Source organism: Esox lucius, chromosome 11, assembly GCF_011004845.1.
Source record: "Esox lucius isolate fEsoLuc1 chromosome 11, fEsoLuc1.pri, whole genome shotgun sequence".
Taxonomy (NCBI): Eukaryota; Metazoa; Chordata; class Actinopteri; order Esociformes; family Esocidae; genus Esox; species Esox lucius.
The window spans coordinates 2,849-18,322 of NC_047579.1; the positions used below are offsets into that span (position 1 = coordinate 2,849).

At 52.4% G+C, this 15,474-nt stretch overlaps 2 protein-coding genes and 1 pseudogene across 2 annotated transcripts in view; 1 reads left to right on the forward strand and 2 right to left on the reverse strand.

Moving 5' to 3' along the window:
- The window catches only part of LOC117595330 (myosin-2-like), a 6,193-nt gene extending 2,842 nt beyond the window's left edge, over window positions 1-3,351 (forward strand). The window contains exon 7 of the mRNA XM_034295563.1: window positions 3,079-3,351. Coding sequence (XP_034151454.1) covers window positions 3,079-3,351 — 273 coding nt within the window. The remainder of the gene's footprint in view (window positions 1-3,078) is intronic.
- Window positions 3,352-7,012: 3,661 nt separating this feature from the next.
- LOC106023891 lies at window positions 7,013-8,539 on the reverse strand (annotated as a pseudogene).
- A 3,743-nt stretch (window positions 8,540-12,282) lies between these two features.
- On the reverse strand, window positions 12,283-14,860 carry LOC114839131 (piggyBac transposable element-derived protein 4-like). Its single transcript, XM_034295574.1, has 2 exons — window positions 13,450-14,860; window positions 12,283-13,291 (listed from the first exon to the last, which is right to left on the reverse strand). The coding sequence occupies exons 1-2, from the start codon at window positions 14,804-14,806 to the stop codon at window positions 12,291-12,293; spliced, it is 2,358 nt and encodes a 785-aa protein (XP_034151465.1). The 5' UTR covers window positions 14,807-14,860; the 3' UTR covers window positions 12,283-12,290.
- Window positions 14,861-15,474: the final 614 nt, after the last annotated feature.

The following is a 15,474-nucleotide window of genomic DNA, read 5'->3' on the forward strand; positions in this document are numbered from 1 at the left end:
AGTTCCCTATTCCAGAGCAATGTAGCGACCAAATCCAGGAAATTGTGAAGTGTACACGTCCATTTGCATGACTAAGTAAAGTAACTCCAACAGTGTGTCGTTTTGAGAAAGGTTAGGCTGGTTTGCACTTGTGTGTTCCATGTATGAAATATGTTGTAAAACTCATTCTCGACTGTTGAATTCCATTAATTTACTTTCTTTTGACATGCGAAAATCCATTTGAATGAACCCTCTTTTGATCAAGGAAAAACACAGTTTCACCATCAATTCTTCATCTATGACTGATTGAATACAGGTTTATACACCTCTATGTAGGATCACCATGTCAGACTATCCTCATCCTTTGTGTTTTAAATACTAGTTTATGCACACATTTATAGGCATAGTCAAGTGGAGCCCACATATCACATATTGGCATTAAAACCTTTTCTAGAACGATTCATTCCTTGTGTTCATGCTTCAAGAGCAACAATATCATCAATTTCAATGTCTTAAGAATTTCCATTCATTTGAGTTTGTTCTTGAATTGCTTGTCTGTTTGGATGTGTACACTGACTGCTGTTTTGGACCAATTCACAATATTCAACCTAACTGCATGTATGTTGTTGCAGAGCATTGTACCAATCTGGTTTCTTAATGTGGACCTTTTCTTCACTGCCTGAAGTAATACATCCTAATACAAGTTCCCTATTCCAGAGCAATGTAGCGACCAAATCCAGGAAATTGTGAAGTGTACACGTCCATTTGCATGACTAAGTAAAGTAACTCCAACAGTGTGTCGTTTTGAGAAAGGTTAGGCTGGTTTGCACTTGTGTGTTCCATGTATGAAATATGTTGTAAAACTCATTCTCGACTGTTGAATTCCATTAATTTACTTTCTTTTGACATGCGAAAATCCATTTGAATGCACTCTCTTTTGATCAAGGAATAACACAGTTTCACCATAAATTCTTCATCTGTGACTGATTGAATACAGGTTTATACACCTCTATGTAGCTGGAAATATGTTTTTGACTGGCATTCTACCAATCTGGACGTTACTTCAATGTACTGCTGGGAAGTTGATGTATAGGCATACAAAACAGCAAGATGGGTCAGGGTCAAGGACCATAGGGTTCAGATTGAGGTCTGGTCCTCCTGCTAGCTACTCTGCGCTAAGTGGCTACACCTGGATGCCCGTGATGGGCTACCACCATGAACCCCGTTATATGGACGACCAGCTCTATTCCAAGGGGAGAACAACACAGACTACCGCCAGCCACGATGTCTACCGGCCAGGGTACGTAACCGACAACAGGGGCAACGGGGACCAGTCCAACAGGTCTCACCGTCCAATAAGCCCTCCGGGACTGATGCTAATTTCACCCTGACTACCCGCGCCTTGTTTAGGCTTATTAAGGCTACATACCATTTGGCTAATGTTACGGCTGACTAGCTGCCCCCTTCCATCACCAAAATGATGAACAATCTGGCCACTGCCATTAAGCCAGCAGCCCCTACGGCGCTGTCATTGTCCCTAATTCAGTGCAATGCTAATAACTGGTTACATACTACCCTCATTATTTTGAGAGATCACTATCAGGAGGACAATAACAACACAATTCAGGTCCTGATCCAGCTGGGAACAGAGGACTGGGCTCGTTATTTTGACATTGCCCCGGCATGGGCTAGAAAGCCATACGGCCACAGGCTAAGGAAGACAACCTTAGACCAGGTGAGGGACATATTATTGCAGAAAGTGACCAACCCAACCGACGCACGCCCTACCACACAACCGGAGCCTGAGGGACAGAGAGAGGGGATGACACCAACAGCCGCTGTACCAACCTGCTGTACCTGCCTCCTCCAGAGAACGCAACCAGCAGGTCATCACAGTGGAAGTACATCCTCCAGGCAGGCAGCAGTCTATTCTGACACCACCCAGTCTCCCTCCAACTCCTACCGGATCTCAACATGTGGGGCGCGGCACAATGATGGTCCCCTCCTTGGACTACCCACCGCTGAGATGCCTTAACCGCCATGCTGAGGGTGGTCTCCTTCCTCCTCCACCCCCTGCCTCCTCTCTCCCTTCTCACTCTCCCGCTCCTCCTGCAACCTCTGTCTCTATTTCTCCATCCTCAAATCTATCCCTACGACAGGTGCAGACAGAGCCGAGGACAGGCCGGAATACCAGAGGGGTAGTTTCAAAATCCCGCCGTACTGCAGGGCCTTGTGTGAGGACAGGAAGTCCAGAGACTGATCCTCCCAGAGAGGAACATGAGGACACAACCGGGCCTTTTGTCCCCCTTACAGAGCAGGGTGACTCCTCAGACTACACAACAGATGAGGACACTGACCCTCCTGCCCCTCCAGCTACACGACAAACCAGCCGACTGAGTAGGGTGACGCTTCACCCCTCTCTAATCAAAAAAGGAAACCGGGGTCAACACGGAAGACTGTTATTTAGACATGTAAGCCCCGTGAACCATAACAATAATACGGGGGATAAGAATGCTTTTAATGTGTCTATGTCTTTTGCCCCTGCAGGGACACAGCTCTCTCTATTGCACAGACCACTAGGCCCAAATGAAGGGGGGCGGACCTGGGGATGCTCCACGGAACATAGTTAAATGAAGGGGGGCGGACCTGGGGATGCTCCACGGAACATAGTTAATGCGTTGGTGGACACTGCCTTCGGCAGAACCACCCCTTTTATACTTACCTAACCCTGACCCTAACCTAACCTAACCTAACCCTAACCCCAACCCCAACCCCAACCCTATAACCCTAACCCTAACGCACTTTACACTTACCTAACCCTAACCCTAACCCTAACCCTGACCAAACCCTAACCCCAACCCTAACCCTAAACCCTAACCCTAACCCTAACCCCTAACCCTAACCTAAACCTAACCCTAACCTATCCCTAACCCTAACCCCAAACCCTAACCCTAAACTAACCCTAACTCTATTATTGGGACAATTACGATTATGAACGACCTAGACGACGTCAAGTATCGTTTTCACCGCCTAGACAAAGGTATAATAATCCTTATAATAATCGGTATGACTATAATAGTCGCACTTGTGCGACAGTAGTCCGAGAGGGCCGACCACGTGCATTTCGGCCTACTCAACACCGGTATGAGCCACGTGAATATGCTAACCTCGGACGAGAGGGATATCGTCGACGACCCGGAAGTAGTGGGGACCGGTCCTATTCTTGGAGAAGAACAACAGATAACTACCGCCGACCAGAACGCCGTCCTGCCAGTCGGAACCGGGGGGTACGTAATCGACAACAGGGGCGACGGGGGTCGACAAACAGAGACCCGCCGTCTGATAAGACCACCAGTACAGACCCTGATTTAACTTCCAAAACCCGGGGCATATTGAAATTAATTAAAGCTACCCATCATTTGGGGAATGTTACAGCTGAACAGCCTCCGGTTTCGATAGCTAACATTGCTAATCAATTATTTACGGCTATTAAGCCTGCTGCCCCTTCGGCAACTACATTATCTCTCATTGAGGGGAACGCCAGATATTGGACTTTGATCATCCTTAGAGATCACTACCAGGATGAAATTCAGAATGCCATTCAAATTTTAGTCCAATTGGAGGCATGGGACTGGAAACAAAATTTTGAAATTGCATCTGCATGGGCCAAGAGTCAGTTTGGCCGCAGGTTAAGGAGTGAGACTCTGGACAAAGTACAAACCCAATTGCGGGACACACTAACCACCCCGTCCAGAGCACAGTCTACCTCTATATCCAGATTGGAAGAACAGAGACCGGTGATGTCCACACAGACAATGACTGAGAGGGACCTCTCATCTCCTTTGCCGGGGAAAAGGAGCAATTTCCTGACTGTTGCGGCAGAGGTACATCATCCTCCTCCTTCCCCCAGCCGAATGGGGATTTCTGAACCGTTCCTGGCCCCTGCACCGCTAGCCAAACCCGGGGTTGTGGACTGTGGCACGATGACCGTTCCTGTCAGTGACTGGTCACCGATGGGACAACAGGGCCCTAAGGGGGAAATGGGTGTCTCCTCCCCTCCTTTTCCTTTCCCCTCCCCTTGCTCTCCAGTCCTCCCGTTTGTCTCTCTCCCTATCCTGTGTCCTCCTACTCTATCCTTAACACAGGCACCCAGACAACAGAGAAAGGGTCGGAGGTCAGATGGACCAGCTTCAGTGATTCATTGCACTCCTTCTGCCAATGGGGAACACACTCCACTTCGGGGGAAGACCGGACTGGCACTCTTGTGATGAGGAGTCTGGGGATGACACTGCACGACAGGCAGGGCCTTTTGTCCCTCCTGCATCAGGGGTCCGCTCAGGTCAGGGGGACCTCTTTGAATCAGATTTATCTTCAGAGGAGGGACACCCAATTGAGGAGGGAGACTTCAGAGGGATTTATACACCAATGTAAATTGGTAATGCTAGGGGACTCTAATCTCTCTAGAATACCCCCCTTTACACAGAAGGACTTGCAAATTGACTGTTATCCCGGGGCCACATTCAGAAATGCTGAAGCTATTTTGGCCAGCTCTAGAGCCTCTCCCTCGGTACAGACTTTGATCCTGGCTTTTGGGATAAACATCAGGACTCAGAGTCCTGAAAAGACATCTATTAAACAAATACAAGGAGCTGTCAGGATGGCTAGGCAAATTCCTTTTTGTTTACTATGGATGTAGACAGTCTCTACACTAATATTGATATAAAGGAGGGTATCCAGTCAATTTTTTTTTTTTTAATTAAATATCCGGATAGTAGAAGACCTGATAAGGAACTCCTGGAATTATTGAATATAAATTTATCCAGAAATGATTTCGAATTCGATGGTAATTTCTATTTACAGATTAAAGGGACTGCCATGGGAAAGAAATTTGCCCCAGCATATGCCAATATATTTATGGCAGAGTGGGAGGCTTCTGCCCTGGCTGCCTGTCCCAAACAACCCTTGCATTATTATAGATACCTAGATGACATTTGGGGGATTTGGTCTCACTCGAGGGAAGATTTTGAGGTTTTTCTTACCACTTTAAACAATCATAATGCATCAGTTAAGGTCAAATCCACGTGGAGTGATACTTCGGTTGATTTCCTGGACACTACCACTTATAAAGGCCCTACATTTAATAACACAGGCAAATTAGACATTATTATGTATTTTTCAAAGAGACGGACACACATGCCCTTTTATTTCGGTCCAGTTTCCATCCACAACACACATATGCAGGCCTCCTAAAGTCCCTACTTCTCAGGTTCCATAGGATTTGTACGAGAGTTGAGGACTTTAGGTGGGCTACTCAAATATTATTTTCTGCTTTGACCACTAGAGGATGTACTAAAACCATGTTTAGAAAAGCCCTTAAGTCTTTTAAACAAACCAAACCACAGATGTTGGATTCCATTTTGCCGGTTATCACCACATATTCACCTTACACTGTAAAGTTAATGAGGGAGATTAGGAAACATTTCACTTCCTTTATAGAACGTTCTAACCACTTACCTGACCAGAGATTGATTGCGGTATATAGACGCAATAAAAACTTGCAGGATACATTAGTAAAAGCTAAATTGAAACCCCTATCTCCCCTAACCATAAACAATATAAAGAAAATCTGGATTGCCAGACTTGGCACAACACAACCACTGGGCCTAAATGAGAGGTGAGGGCCCAGGGATTCTCCACGGGACATAATTAATGCATTGGTGGACGCTGCCTTTGGCAGCGCCACCCACTTTACCTTTACCTAACCCTAACCCCAACCCCAACCCTAATTCACTGGGGTATGTGCCTAACCTTAACCTTAATTGGGACAGGGAGTTTGGTCTCTAGGGTTGTCTTTCCCAACACCTTTCTCTAACCTTAACCCTTGTGTCGCCCTTGCGTTCCGTGCATACCCCCGTGTCCTGCGGGTCAGTTCACGCCTTGCTGTGTACACCCCAACTCGTTCGTGTCGGCGAGACCCAAGGGAAAAGGGGTGGGGTGTTGTCTAACCGTGGGACATAGAGACCCAAGGGGAAAGGGGTGGGGTGTTGTCTAACCGTGGGACATAGAGACCCAAGGGGAAAGGGGTGGGGTGTTGTCTAACCGTGGGACATAGAGACCCAAGGGGAAAGGGGTGGGGTGTTGTCTAACCGTGGGTAAGAGAGACCCAAGGGAAATGGAAGGGTGCTGTCTAACCGCGGGTAAGAGAGACCCAAAGGGACAGGGCAGGGTGCTGTATAACCGCGGGTAAGCGAGACCCCAAGGGACAGGGCAGGGTGTTGTCTAACCGTGGGACATAGAGACCCAAGGGGAAAGGGGTGGGGTGTTGTCTAACCGTGGGACATAGAGACCCAAGGGGAAAGGGGTGGATGCTGTCTAACCGTGGGTAATAGAGACCCCAAGGGAAATGGTTTTGGTGTTGTCTAACCGTGGGACATAGAGACCCAAGGGGAAAGGGGTGGGGTGCTGTCTAACCGCGGGTAAGAGAGACCCCAAGGGACAGGGCAGGGTGTTGTCTAACCGTGGGACATAGAGACCCAAGGGGAAAGGGGTGGATGCTGTCTAAACGTGGGTAAGAGAGACCCCAAGGGAAATGGTGGGGTGCTGTCTAACCGCGGGTAAGAGAGACCCCAAGGGACAGGGCAGGGTGTTGTCTAACCGTGGGACATACAGACCCAAGGGGAAAGGGTTGGATGCTGTCTAAACGTGGGTAAGAGAGACCCCAAGGGAAATGGGAGGGTGCTGTCTAACCGCAGGTAAGCGAGACCCCAAGGGAAATGGGAGGGTGCTGTCTAACCGCGGGTAAGAGAGACCCAAAGGGACAGGGCAGGGTGCTGTATAACCGCGGGTAAGAGAGACCCCAAGGGAAAAGGGGCGATTCTAACGCTGATTCTCTACCTAGGGACAGGGATCTTTTTTTTTCCCGGGTCAGGCCGTCTCTTCTTGTGTAAACCCCCAATCTGCGCACGTGGGACAGTAAGCGTGCGTGCAGCGTTTGCATACGTATCTCTTACACCCGCTGCACACCGTGTGGGTTTTACAGTCTTTTTTGGGCAGGCAGCTCTGACACCTCTTTCTTCTTACTGGCAGGGGCAGGGCCAGGGGCACGGGCAGCGGCTTCCAGGCCCTCGGGGCGATCCCCTGCTCTAGCGCCCTGCGCGGCTTTCATGAGCTCAGCGGACGAGCGTGTGCGCGGGATACGCGCCCTTCTTTCCATGAGCGGCTTCACGAGAGCTTTTCCCAGCTGCTCCAGGAACACTCTCCTCTTGTTCCGCTTACGGGTCATCCAGCCGGGGTTGAGCTCCCTCCATATCACAAAGGCGTTGTAGGCGGGCACGTCGATTATGTTGTGGAACACCACCAAGGGCCAGCGGGCCGTCATCCTCCTGCAGCTGTAGGTTCCGACCAACTTGTCTAGGTTGTCCACCCCTCCTTTGTTGCTGTTGTAGTCCAGGATCACGGAGGGTTTCCTGTCCTGGCGCTCGCTCACGTGGGCGTCTGTGTGCAGCGTGCTCAGCAGTACCACGTTCTTGCTTTTCTTGGGCATGTAGGACACTAGAGTGGCACTCGGGGTGAAAGCGAACCTGGACGAGAACACCTCTCGGCCCTTGGTCGCGAGCAGCGCGGCCAGGAGCTCGGGCTTGTTCTTGCGAACCGTTGCCCACCATCGTGAGCCCCCTGGCCAGGAGCCGCTGTCCCAGTTCGTAGGAGGTGAAGAAATTATCGCACGTCACGTTGTGTCCCCTGAGCCCCTCTGTCACATCGAGCACCACCCGCATGCCCTGGTTCTTCTCAGGCCCGCCTACGGCGGGCTTCCCGGTGTACACTTGCATCTTCCACGCGTAGCTGGATTTCGCATCGCACGCTACCCACGACTTGATCCCGTGTCTCGCGGGCTTGCTGGGCATGTACTGGCGGAAAGGGCAACGACCTGGGGAGATGAGGAGATATGATGATGATGATGATGATGATGATGATGTTGATGGTCATGATGATCATGCTAGTCACGGGGTTTTGGGCGGCTCTAGGTTTTCCTAGAAATGTACCGCTGCACCGCTAGCGTGCGTTTGCGCGTGTTACCCGTGCGATACCCACCTCTGAACGGGACAAGTTGCTCGTCCACCATAACGTGAGGGCCCGGGTTGTAGAGGAACGGGAGCCGCTCGGGCCACTTGTCCCAGACCTCTCGTATGGCCGCGAGTTTGTCCATTGCGCGTCTCTCCAGGCGCGACTCGCGGTCGTCAAATCGCAGCAGCCTGGAGTACGTGTGAAAGAGTTTCAGAGGCATGGTGGCGCGGAACACGGGCCTTCCACTCTCCGCGTCCCACAGACTGGCCGCGGCCTCGCCTCGGGACCTGAATACGCCCGCCAGGATCAGCAGCCCCACGTACACGTGCAGGTCGATCACGTCCATCGCCTTCCAGCTGTCTCCGTATATCCGAGAGCCCTCCAGGTTTGTCATCTCCAGGACCACGCTCTCTATCGCGGGTGTGATGAACAGCCGGAATGCGGAGGCTACGTCCCGCGCGTGGGAGACGGCGTGCTCCGTGGGGCCCGGGGGCATCGTGGGGATGGCGTGCTCCGTGGGGCCCTACGCGACCGAGGACCACACGATTGTTCCGTTTTTCGACCGGAACGTATCTCTCTCCACCTCGGGAGCGTATCGCTCTTGTTCCTGGTCCGACGAGGAGGACATCCGTTCTAGAACCTGTTTCGCGGTGCACCTGGCGGCTCCGGGCATCGCTTCAGAGCCCCGGACGCCGAGCGAGCCGCGTGCCTCCAGAACCTGTTTCGCCACGCGCCTAGCTGCTCCTGCCATCGCTTCCGAGTCCCGGCGGGGACCCTCCTCTCGTGTCAGAGAGACCCTAAGGCAGAGGGGACACCCTTGTGTCAGAGAGACCCTAAGGCAGAGTGGAACGCCGGCGGCGAAACCTCCTCTCGTGTCAGAGAGACCCGAAGGCAGAGGGGACACCCTTGTGTCAGAGAGACCCTAAGGCAGAGGGGAACGCAGACGGGACCCTCCTCTCGTGTCAGAGAGACCCCCAAGGCGGAGGGGAACACCGGCGGGGACCCTCCCCTCGTGTCAGAGAGAAGGCGACCGGGTCGCGGGACCTCCGTCGTGTCCGAAGACACCCCGGTGCGTGGGGAGCGCACGCAGGCTACCGGTGGGTCTTTAGGTACCCAAGGGCCCGGGCCGGCGGATGTCCGTCGGCGGGTCTTTCTGACCCCCGGGGCTACGCTAGGGCCCGGGAAGTCTGTCCGCGGGCCGGGCGGACCCCGGGGCGACACGAGGGTTAAAGCCCCTGTGATCCCCAACTCAAGTATTTTTTTGTGTTGATTTTTCTCTACAGGGTTCTCTGAGCTAATTGGTCACGGGCTGGTGTAGCTGCAGATCATCTTTCCAAACAAGCAGGATCACACCAAACTCAGTTAAATTGATTTCAGTCCTCACATATTGTGATAGTTGTAGGTGTGCTCCCGTTTGTTTGGATACATGCAACCACACTATCCCTCTGCAGATTAGACATCTGCTTCATATTATGTATACTGTATGTATATTTCAATTAAAACTGCTACATACAGATGTGCACTATGATTCTCTCTGCAGCTCATGTCTGTGTGACAGCAGAGGGAGACTGACTTGTTTAAAAGCTGTGACACTTCTATCAAGTGAATTCCTGACCATGACTTTGCGCATTTACAGCCGTGATTGTATTTTACAACGTTCATTGTATTTTACAGCTACTTATGCGGAGGCCAGGGTAAAGCTACATCAAGCTGAGTATACATCAGACCTGACAGACACCGAAGATGGCTTGATAAAGAGAAAGTAGGTTTTTGTGGGGGAATATAGGTTAAACGTCATTTCCATAATATAGAGGCAGGAGGTATGGTTTACCTTATATATCTTCATATTAACCTCTCTAGGGCAAGGTCAAAACTCTTCCAGTGTCAGAGCAAGCAACTAGAATCAAGTGAGCATTCTGATTCAGAGGACCAACTTCCTCCCACTCCCCCAGAAAAACTCCTTTGGCCAGCAGCAAATTAAATGACCAGCCGTATCACCATCCCCACTGTCCAACAGATCGCCAGTTCGCCAGTTCCACTGCCCAGCGAGTCGCCAGTTCCACTGTCCAACAGATAGCCAGCCCCACTGCCCAGAGGTTTGCAAACCCCAGTTGTGAAGCCATGTTCTCTAAACTTCTTACAATTGTAGAAGAAATTAAGGAGACCCAGAAGGTTCATGGTAAGATGCTAAATGTCCTGCTTAAGAAGAAAGATACATCAGTGACGGAGGTTCCTGATGGTGTGGTCTTCCCGCTGCAAACTCAAGCAGATGTTGAGGCGCTTGAGGAGCAACTGGGGGACCGCAGTCTAATCTCTGCTGTTGTAAGTTTTTTTTTGGTTTTCCAAATTGATTTGCATTAGCCTACAAAATAAAAATATGTATTACATTACAGTAAATTACACAAAGGCTACAACTTCAAATGTTTAGTTTACTTTATGGCTGAATTTTTAAATCTTTGAAGCTTATTGTCTTGGCAGTTAATGTAAGCCTTTTTTTTCCTCCTTTTTGCTCTCATCCCTAGGTTGCCATGGTGGCAGATATAGGGGGCACAAATGTAGATGATGCAACTAGGCGAATAATGAAATACATTCTGTCAAACGAGCTGGCATTGGACTATAACATGTTTGGCCGGAAAAATAAGTTTAAGGACCTGTGTCTTTTCAACGTTGTGTATGGTAAGTAAATTAGAGAAGTTCTTCAACTAATGAAAATAATTTGTTTAACCCTTGTGTCGCCCTTGCGTTCCGTGCATACCCCCGTGTCCTGCGGGTCAGTTCACGCCTTGCTGTGTACACCCCAACTCGTTCGTGTCGGTGAGACCCAAGGGAAAAGGGGTGGGGTGTTGTCTAACCGTGGGACATAGAGACCCAAGGGGAAAGGGGCAGGGTGTTGTCTAACCGTGGGTAAGAGAGACCCCAAGGGACAGGGCAGGGTGTTATCTAACCGTGGGACATAGAGACCCCAAGGGGAAAGGGGTGGATGCTGTCTAAACGTGGGTAAGAGAGACCCCAAGGGAAATGGTAGGGTGCTGTCTAAACGTGGGTAAGAGACCCCAAGGGACGGGGCAGGGTGTTGTCTAACCCGGGGAGACATAGAGACCCCAAGGGGAAAGGGGTTGATGCTGTCTAAACGTGGGTAAGAGAGACCCCAAGGGAAATGGCAGGGTGCTGTCTAACCGTGGGTAAGAGAGACCCAAAGGGACGGGGCAGGGCAGGGTGTTATCTAACCGTGGGACATAGAGACCCCAAGGGGAAAGGGGTTGATGCTGTCTAAACGTGGGTAAGAGAGACCCCAAGGGAAATGGTAGGGTGCTGTCTAACCGTGGGTAAGAGAGACCCCAAGGGACGGGGCAGGGTGTTGTCTAACCCGGGGAGACATAGAGACCCCAAGGGGAAAGGGGTGGGGTGTTATCTAACCGTGGGACATAGAGACCCAAGGGGAAAGGGGCGGGTGTTGTCTAACCGTGGGACATAGAGACCCCAAGGGACGGGGCAGGGTGTTATCTAACCGTGGGACATAGAGACCCCAAGGGGAAAGGGGTGGATGCTGTCTAAACGTGGGTAAGAGAGACCCCAAGGGAAATGGGAGGGTGCTGTCTAACCGTGGGTAAGAGAGACCCAAAGGGACGGGGCAGGGCAGGGTGTTATCTAACCGTGGGACATAGAGACCCCAAGGGGGAAAGGGGTGGATGCTGTCTAAACGTGGGTAAGAGAGACCCCAAGGGAAATGGGAGGGTGCTGTCTAACCGTGGGTAAGAGAGACCCCAAGGGAAATGGTAGGGTGCTGTCTAAACGTGGGTAAGAGAGACCCCAAGGGACAGGGCAGGGTGTTATCTAACCGTGGGACATAGAGACCCCAAGGGGAAAGGGGTGGATGCTGTCTAAACGTGGGTAAGAGAGACCCCAAGGGAAATGGTAGGGTGCTGTCTAACCGTGGGTAAGAGAGACCCCAAGGGACAGGGCAGGGTGTTATCTAACCGTGGGACATAGAGACCCCAAGGGGAAAGGGGTGGATGCTGTCTAAACGTGGGTAAGAGAGACCCCAAGGGAAATGGGAGGGTGCTGTCTAACCGCGGGTAAGAGAGACCCAAAGGGACAGGGCAGGGTGCTGTATAACCTCGGGTAAGAGAGACCCCAAGGGAAAAGGGGCGATTCTAACGCTGATTCTCTACCTAGGGACAATGGGTGGCGCATCGACCGATATGCTAACCGTGGGTGACAGAGATCGTTTTTTTTCCCCCCCCGGGTCAGGCCGTCTCTTCTTGTGTAAACCCCCAATCGGCGCACGTGGGACAGTAAGCGTGGGTGCAGCGTTTGCATACGTATCTCTTACACCCGCTGCACACCGTGTGGGTTTTACAGTCTTTCTTGGGCGGGCAGCTCTGACACCTCTTCCTCTTACTGGCAGGGGCAGGGCCAGGGGCACGGGCAGCGGCTTCCAGGCCCTCGCGGCGATCACCTGCTCTAGCGCCCTGCGCGGCTTTCACGAGCTCAGCGGACGAGCGTGTGCGCGGGATACGCGCCCTTCTTTCCATGAGCGGCTTCACGAGAGCTTTTCCCAGCTGCTCCAGGAACACTCTCCTCTTGTTCCGCTTACGGGTCATCCAGCCGGGGTTGAGCTCCCTCCATATCACGAAGGCGTTGTAAGCGGACACGTCGATTATGTTGTGGAACACCACCAAGGGCCAGCGGGCCGTCATCCTCCTGCAGCTGTAGGTTCCGACCAACTTGTCTAGGTTGTCCACCCCTCCTTTGTTGCTGTTGTAGTCCAAGATCACGGAGGGTTTCCTGTCCTGGCGCTCGCTCACGTGGGCGTCTGTGTGCAGCGTGCTCAGCAGTACCACGTTCTTGCTTTTCTTGGGCATGTAGGACACTAGAGTGGCGCTCGGTGTGAAAGCGAACCTGGACGAGAACACCTCTCGGCCCTTGGTCGCGAGCAGCGCGGCCGGGAGCTCGGGCTTGTTCTTGCGAACCGTGCCCACCATCGTGAGCCCCCTGGCCAGGAGCCGCTGTCCGAGTTCGTAGGAGGTGAAGAAATTATCGCACGTCACGTTGTGTCCCCTGAGCCCCTCTGTCACATCGAGCACCACCCGCATGCCCTGGTTCTTCTCAGGTCCGCCCACGGCGGGCTTCCCGGTGTACACTTGCATCTTCCACGCGTAGCTGGATTTTGCATCGCACGCTACCCACGACTTGATCCCGTACCTCGCGGGCTTGCTGGGCATGTACTGGCGGAAAGGGCAACGACCTGGGGAGATGAGGAGATATGATGATGATGATGATGATGATGATGATGATGATGATGATCATGCTAGTCACAGGGTTTTGGGCGGCCCTAGGTTTTCCTAGAAATGCACCGCTGCACCGCTAGCGTGCGTTTGCGCGTGTTACCCGTGCGTTACCCACCTCTGAACGGGACAAGTTGCTCGTCCACCGTAACGTGAGGGCCCGGGTTGTAGAGGAACGGGAGCCGCTCGGACCACTTGTCCCAGACCTCTCGTATGGCCGCGAGTTTGTCCGTTGCGCGTCTCTCCAGGCGCGACTCGCGGTCGTCAAATCGTAGCAGCCTGGAGTACGTGTGAAAGAGTTTCAGAGGCATGGTGGCGCGGAACACGGGCCTTCCGCTCTCCGCGTCCCACAGACTGGCCGCTGCCTCGCCTCGGGACCTGAATACGCCCGCAAGGATCAGCAGCCCCACGTATGCGCGCAGGTCGATCGCATCCATCGCCTTCCAGCCGTCTCCGTATTTCCGAGTGCCCTCCAGGTTTGTCATCTCCAGTACCACGCTTTCTATCGCGGGTGTGATGAACAGCAGGAACGCGGAGGCTACGTCCCGCGTGTGGGAGACCGCGTGCTCCGTGGGGCCCGGGGGCATCGTGGCCGCCACGTTCGCTCGTGGCGGCCTGCCCTGTTTGGGACACGCGACCGAGGACCACGCGATTGCTCCGTTTTTCGACCGGAACGTATCTCTCTCCGCCTCGGGAGCGTATCGCTCTTGTTCCTGGTCCGACGAGGAGGAGGAAGCCTCGTCCTCCGGCTCGTGTTCCTGGTTGTCTTCTTCCTCTGACACTTCCTCCAGTTCCTCGCCCTCCTCCTGTTCCTCGCCCTCCTCCTGTTCCTCGCCCTCCTCCTGTTCCTCGCACTCCTCCTGTTCCTCGCCCTCCTCCTGTTCCTCGCCCTCCTCCATGGCATGCCTGCGATTCGCAAACATCCGTTCTAGAACCTGTTTTGCGGTGCACCTGGCGGCTCCGGGCATCGCTTCCGAGCCCTCCTCTGACACGTTCTCCTGTTGTTCCTCGTCCTCCTCCTGTTCCTCTTCGTCATCGTCGTCCTCATCTGGGACGGACGGGCGATTCGCCAAAATCTGTTCTAGTACCTGTTTCGCCGTGCACCTAGCGGCTCCTGCCATCGCATCCGAGTACTGGACACCGAGCCAGCGGGATGTACACACGCACGGTTGCGGGGGGGGGAGGGGGACGGACGGACCAATGTTAGTATCTGTTTCTCCCGGGGCTACGCTAGGGCCAGGGAAGGCTGTCTGCGGGTCGGGCGGACCCGGGGAGGGGTATGTGTTTAGACCACGCCGACATCGGGGTTGGTCATTCAGTCTTGCCCGAGCGAACTTACCTACACATTGCAAAAACATGGAGGATTGTGCTGCTATCAATGTTTTCGGTGAAACACCGGTGAAAGCTAACAGCTTAAACACAGCTCTGCGATTTGGTAAGACATTGCAAATGGACCACAGAGATGCAATCAACATGCCAGCCCCGAAGAAACCGATGCAGAGTTTAACCCGAATCCATCAATTACACCCGGATATGGTGGCACAGGAGTGGAAATTGGACGATGGTCGGACCGGGGGATACATCTTCAACCCAGAAGAACCGGAGGTTGCATTTTATGAATTACCCGAAGGCCAAGTGTTTGAGGCTGGTGTGACTGATCAAATGGTTTTAAATGCCCGTTTGTGGGACACCTTTCGAAAAGTGTTTTATTTGGGGCCAAAACAAGGCCCACATAATACAGTAGATGTACTGTTTAAAGTTGTCGAGGGGCTGAAAGAGTATGACTCTGTTCAATTACACCCGGATATGGTGGCACAGGAGTGGAAATTGGACGATGGTCGGACCGGGGGATACATCTTCAACCCAGAAGAACCGGAGGTTGCATTTTATGAATTACCCGAAGGCCAAGTGTTTGAGGCTGGTGTGACTGATCAAATGGTTTTAAATGCCCGTTTGTGGGACACCTTTCGAAAAGTGTTTTATTTGGGGCCAAAACAAGGCCCACATAATACAGTAGATGTACTGTTTAAAGTTGTCGAGGGGCTGAAAGAGTATGACTCTGTTCAATTACACCCGGATATGGTGGCACAGGAGTGGAAATTGGACGATGGTCGGACCGGGGGATACATCTTCAACCCAGAAG

Bases quoted from the DNA above. Each gene is read 5' to 3' on its own strand.
- LOC114839131 (XM_034295574.1), bottom strand. From the start codon at position 14,806: ATGTTGATTGCATCTCTGTGGTCCATTTGCAATGTCTTACCAAATCGC. The intron at 13,292-13,449 runs GTGGGTAACGCA...TCATCTCCCCAG, and splicing joins GCAACTTGTCCCGTTCAGAG to GTCGTTGCCCTTTCCGCCAG.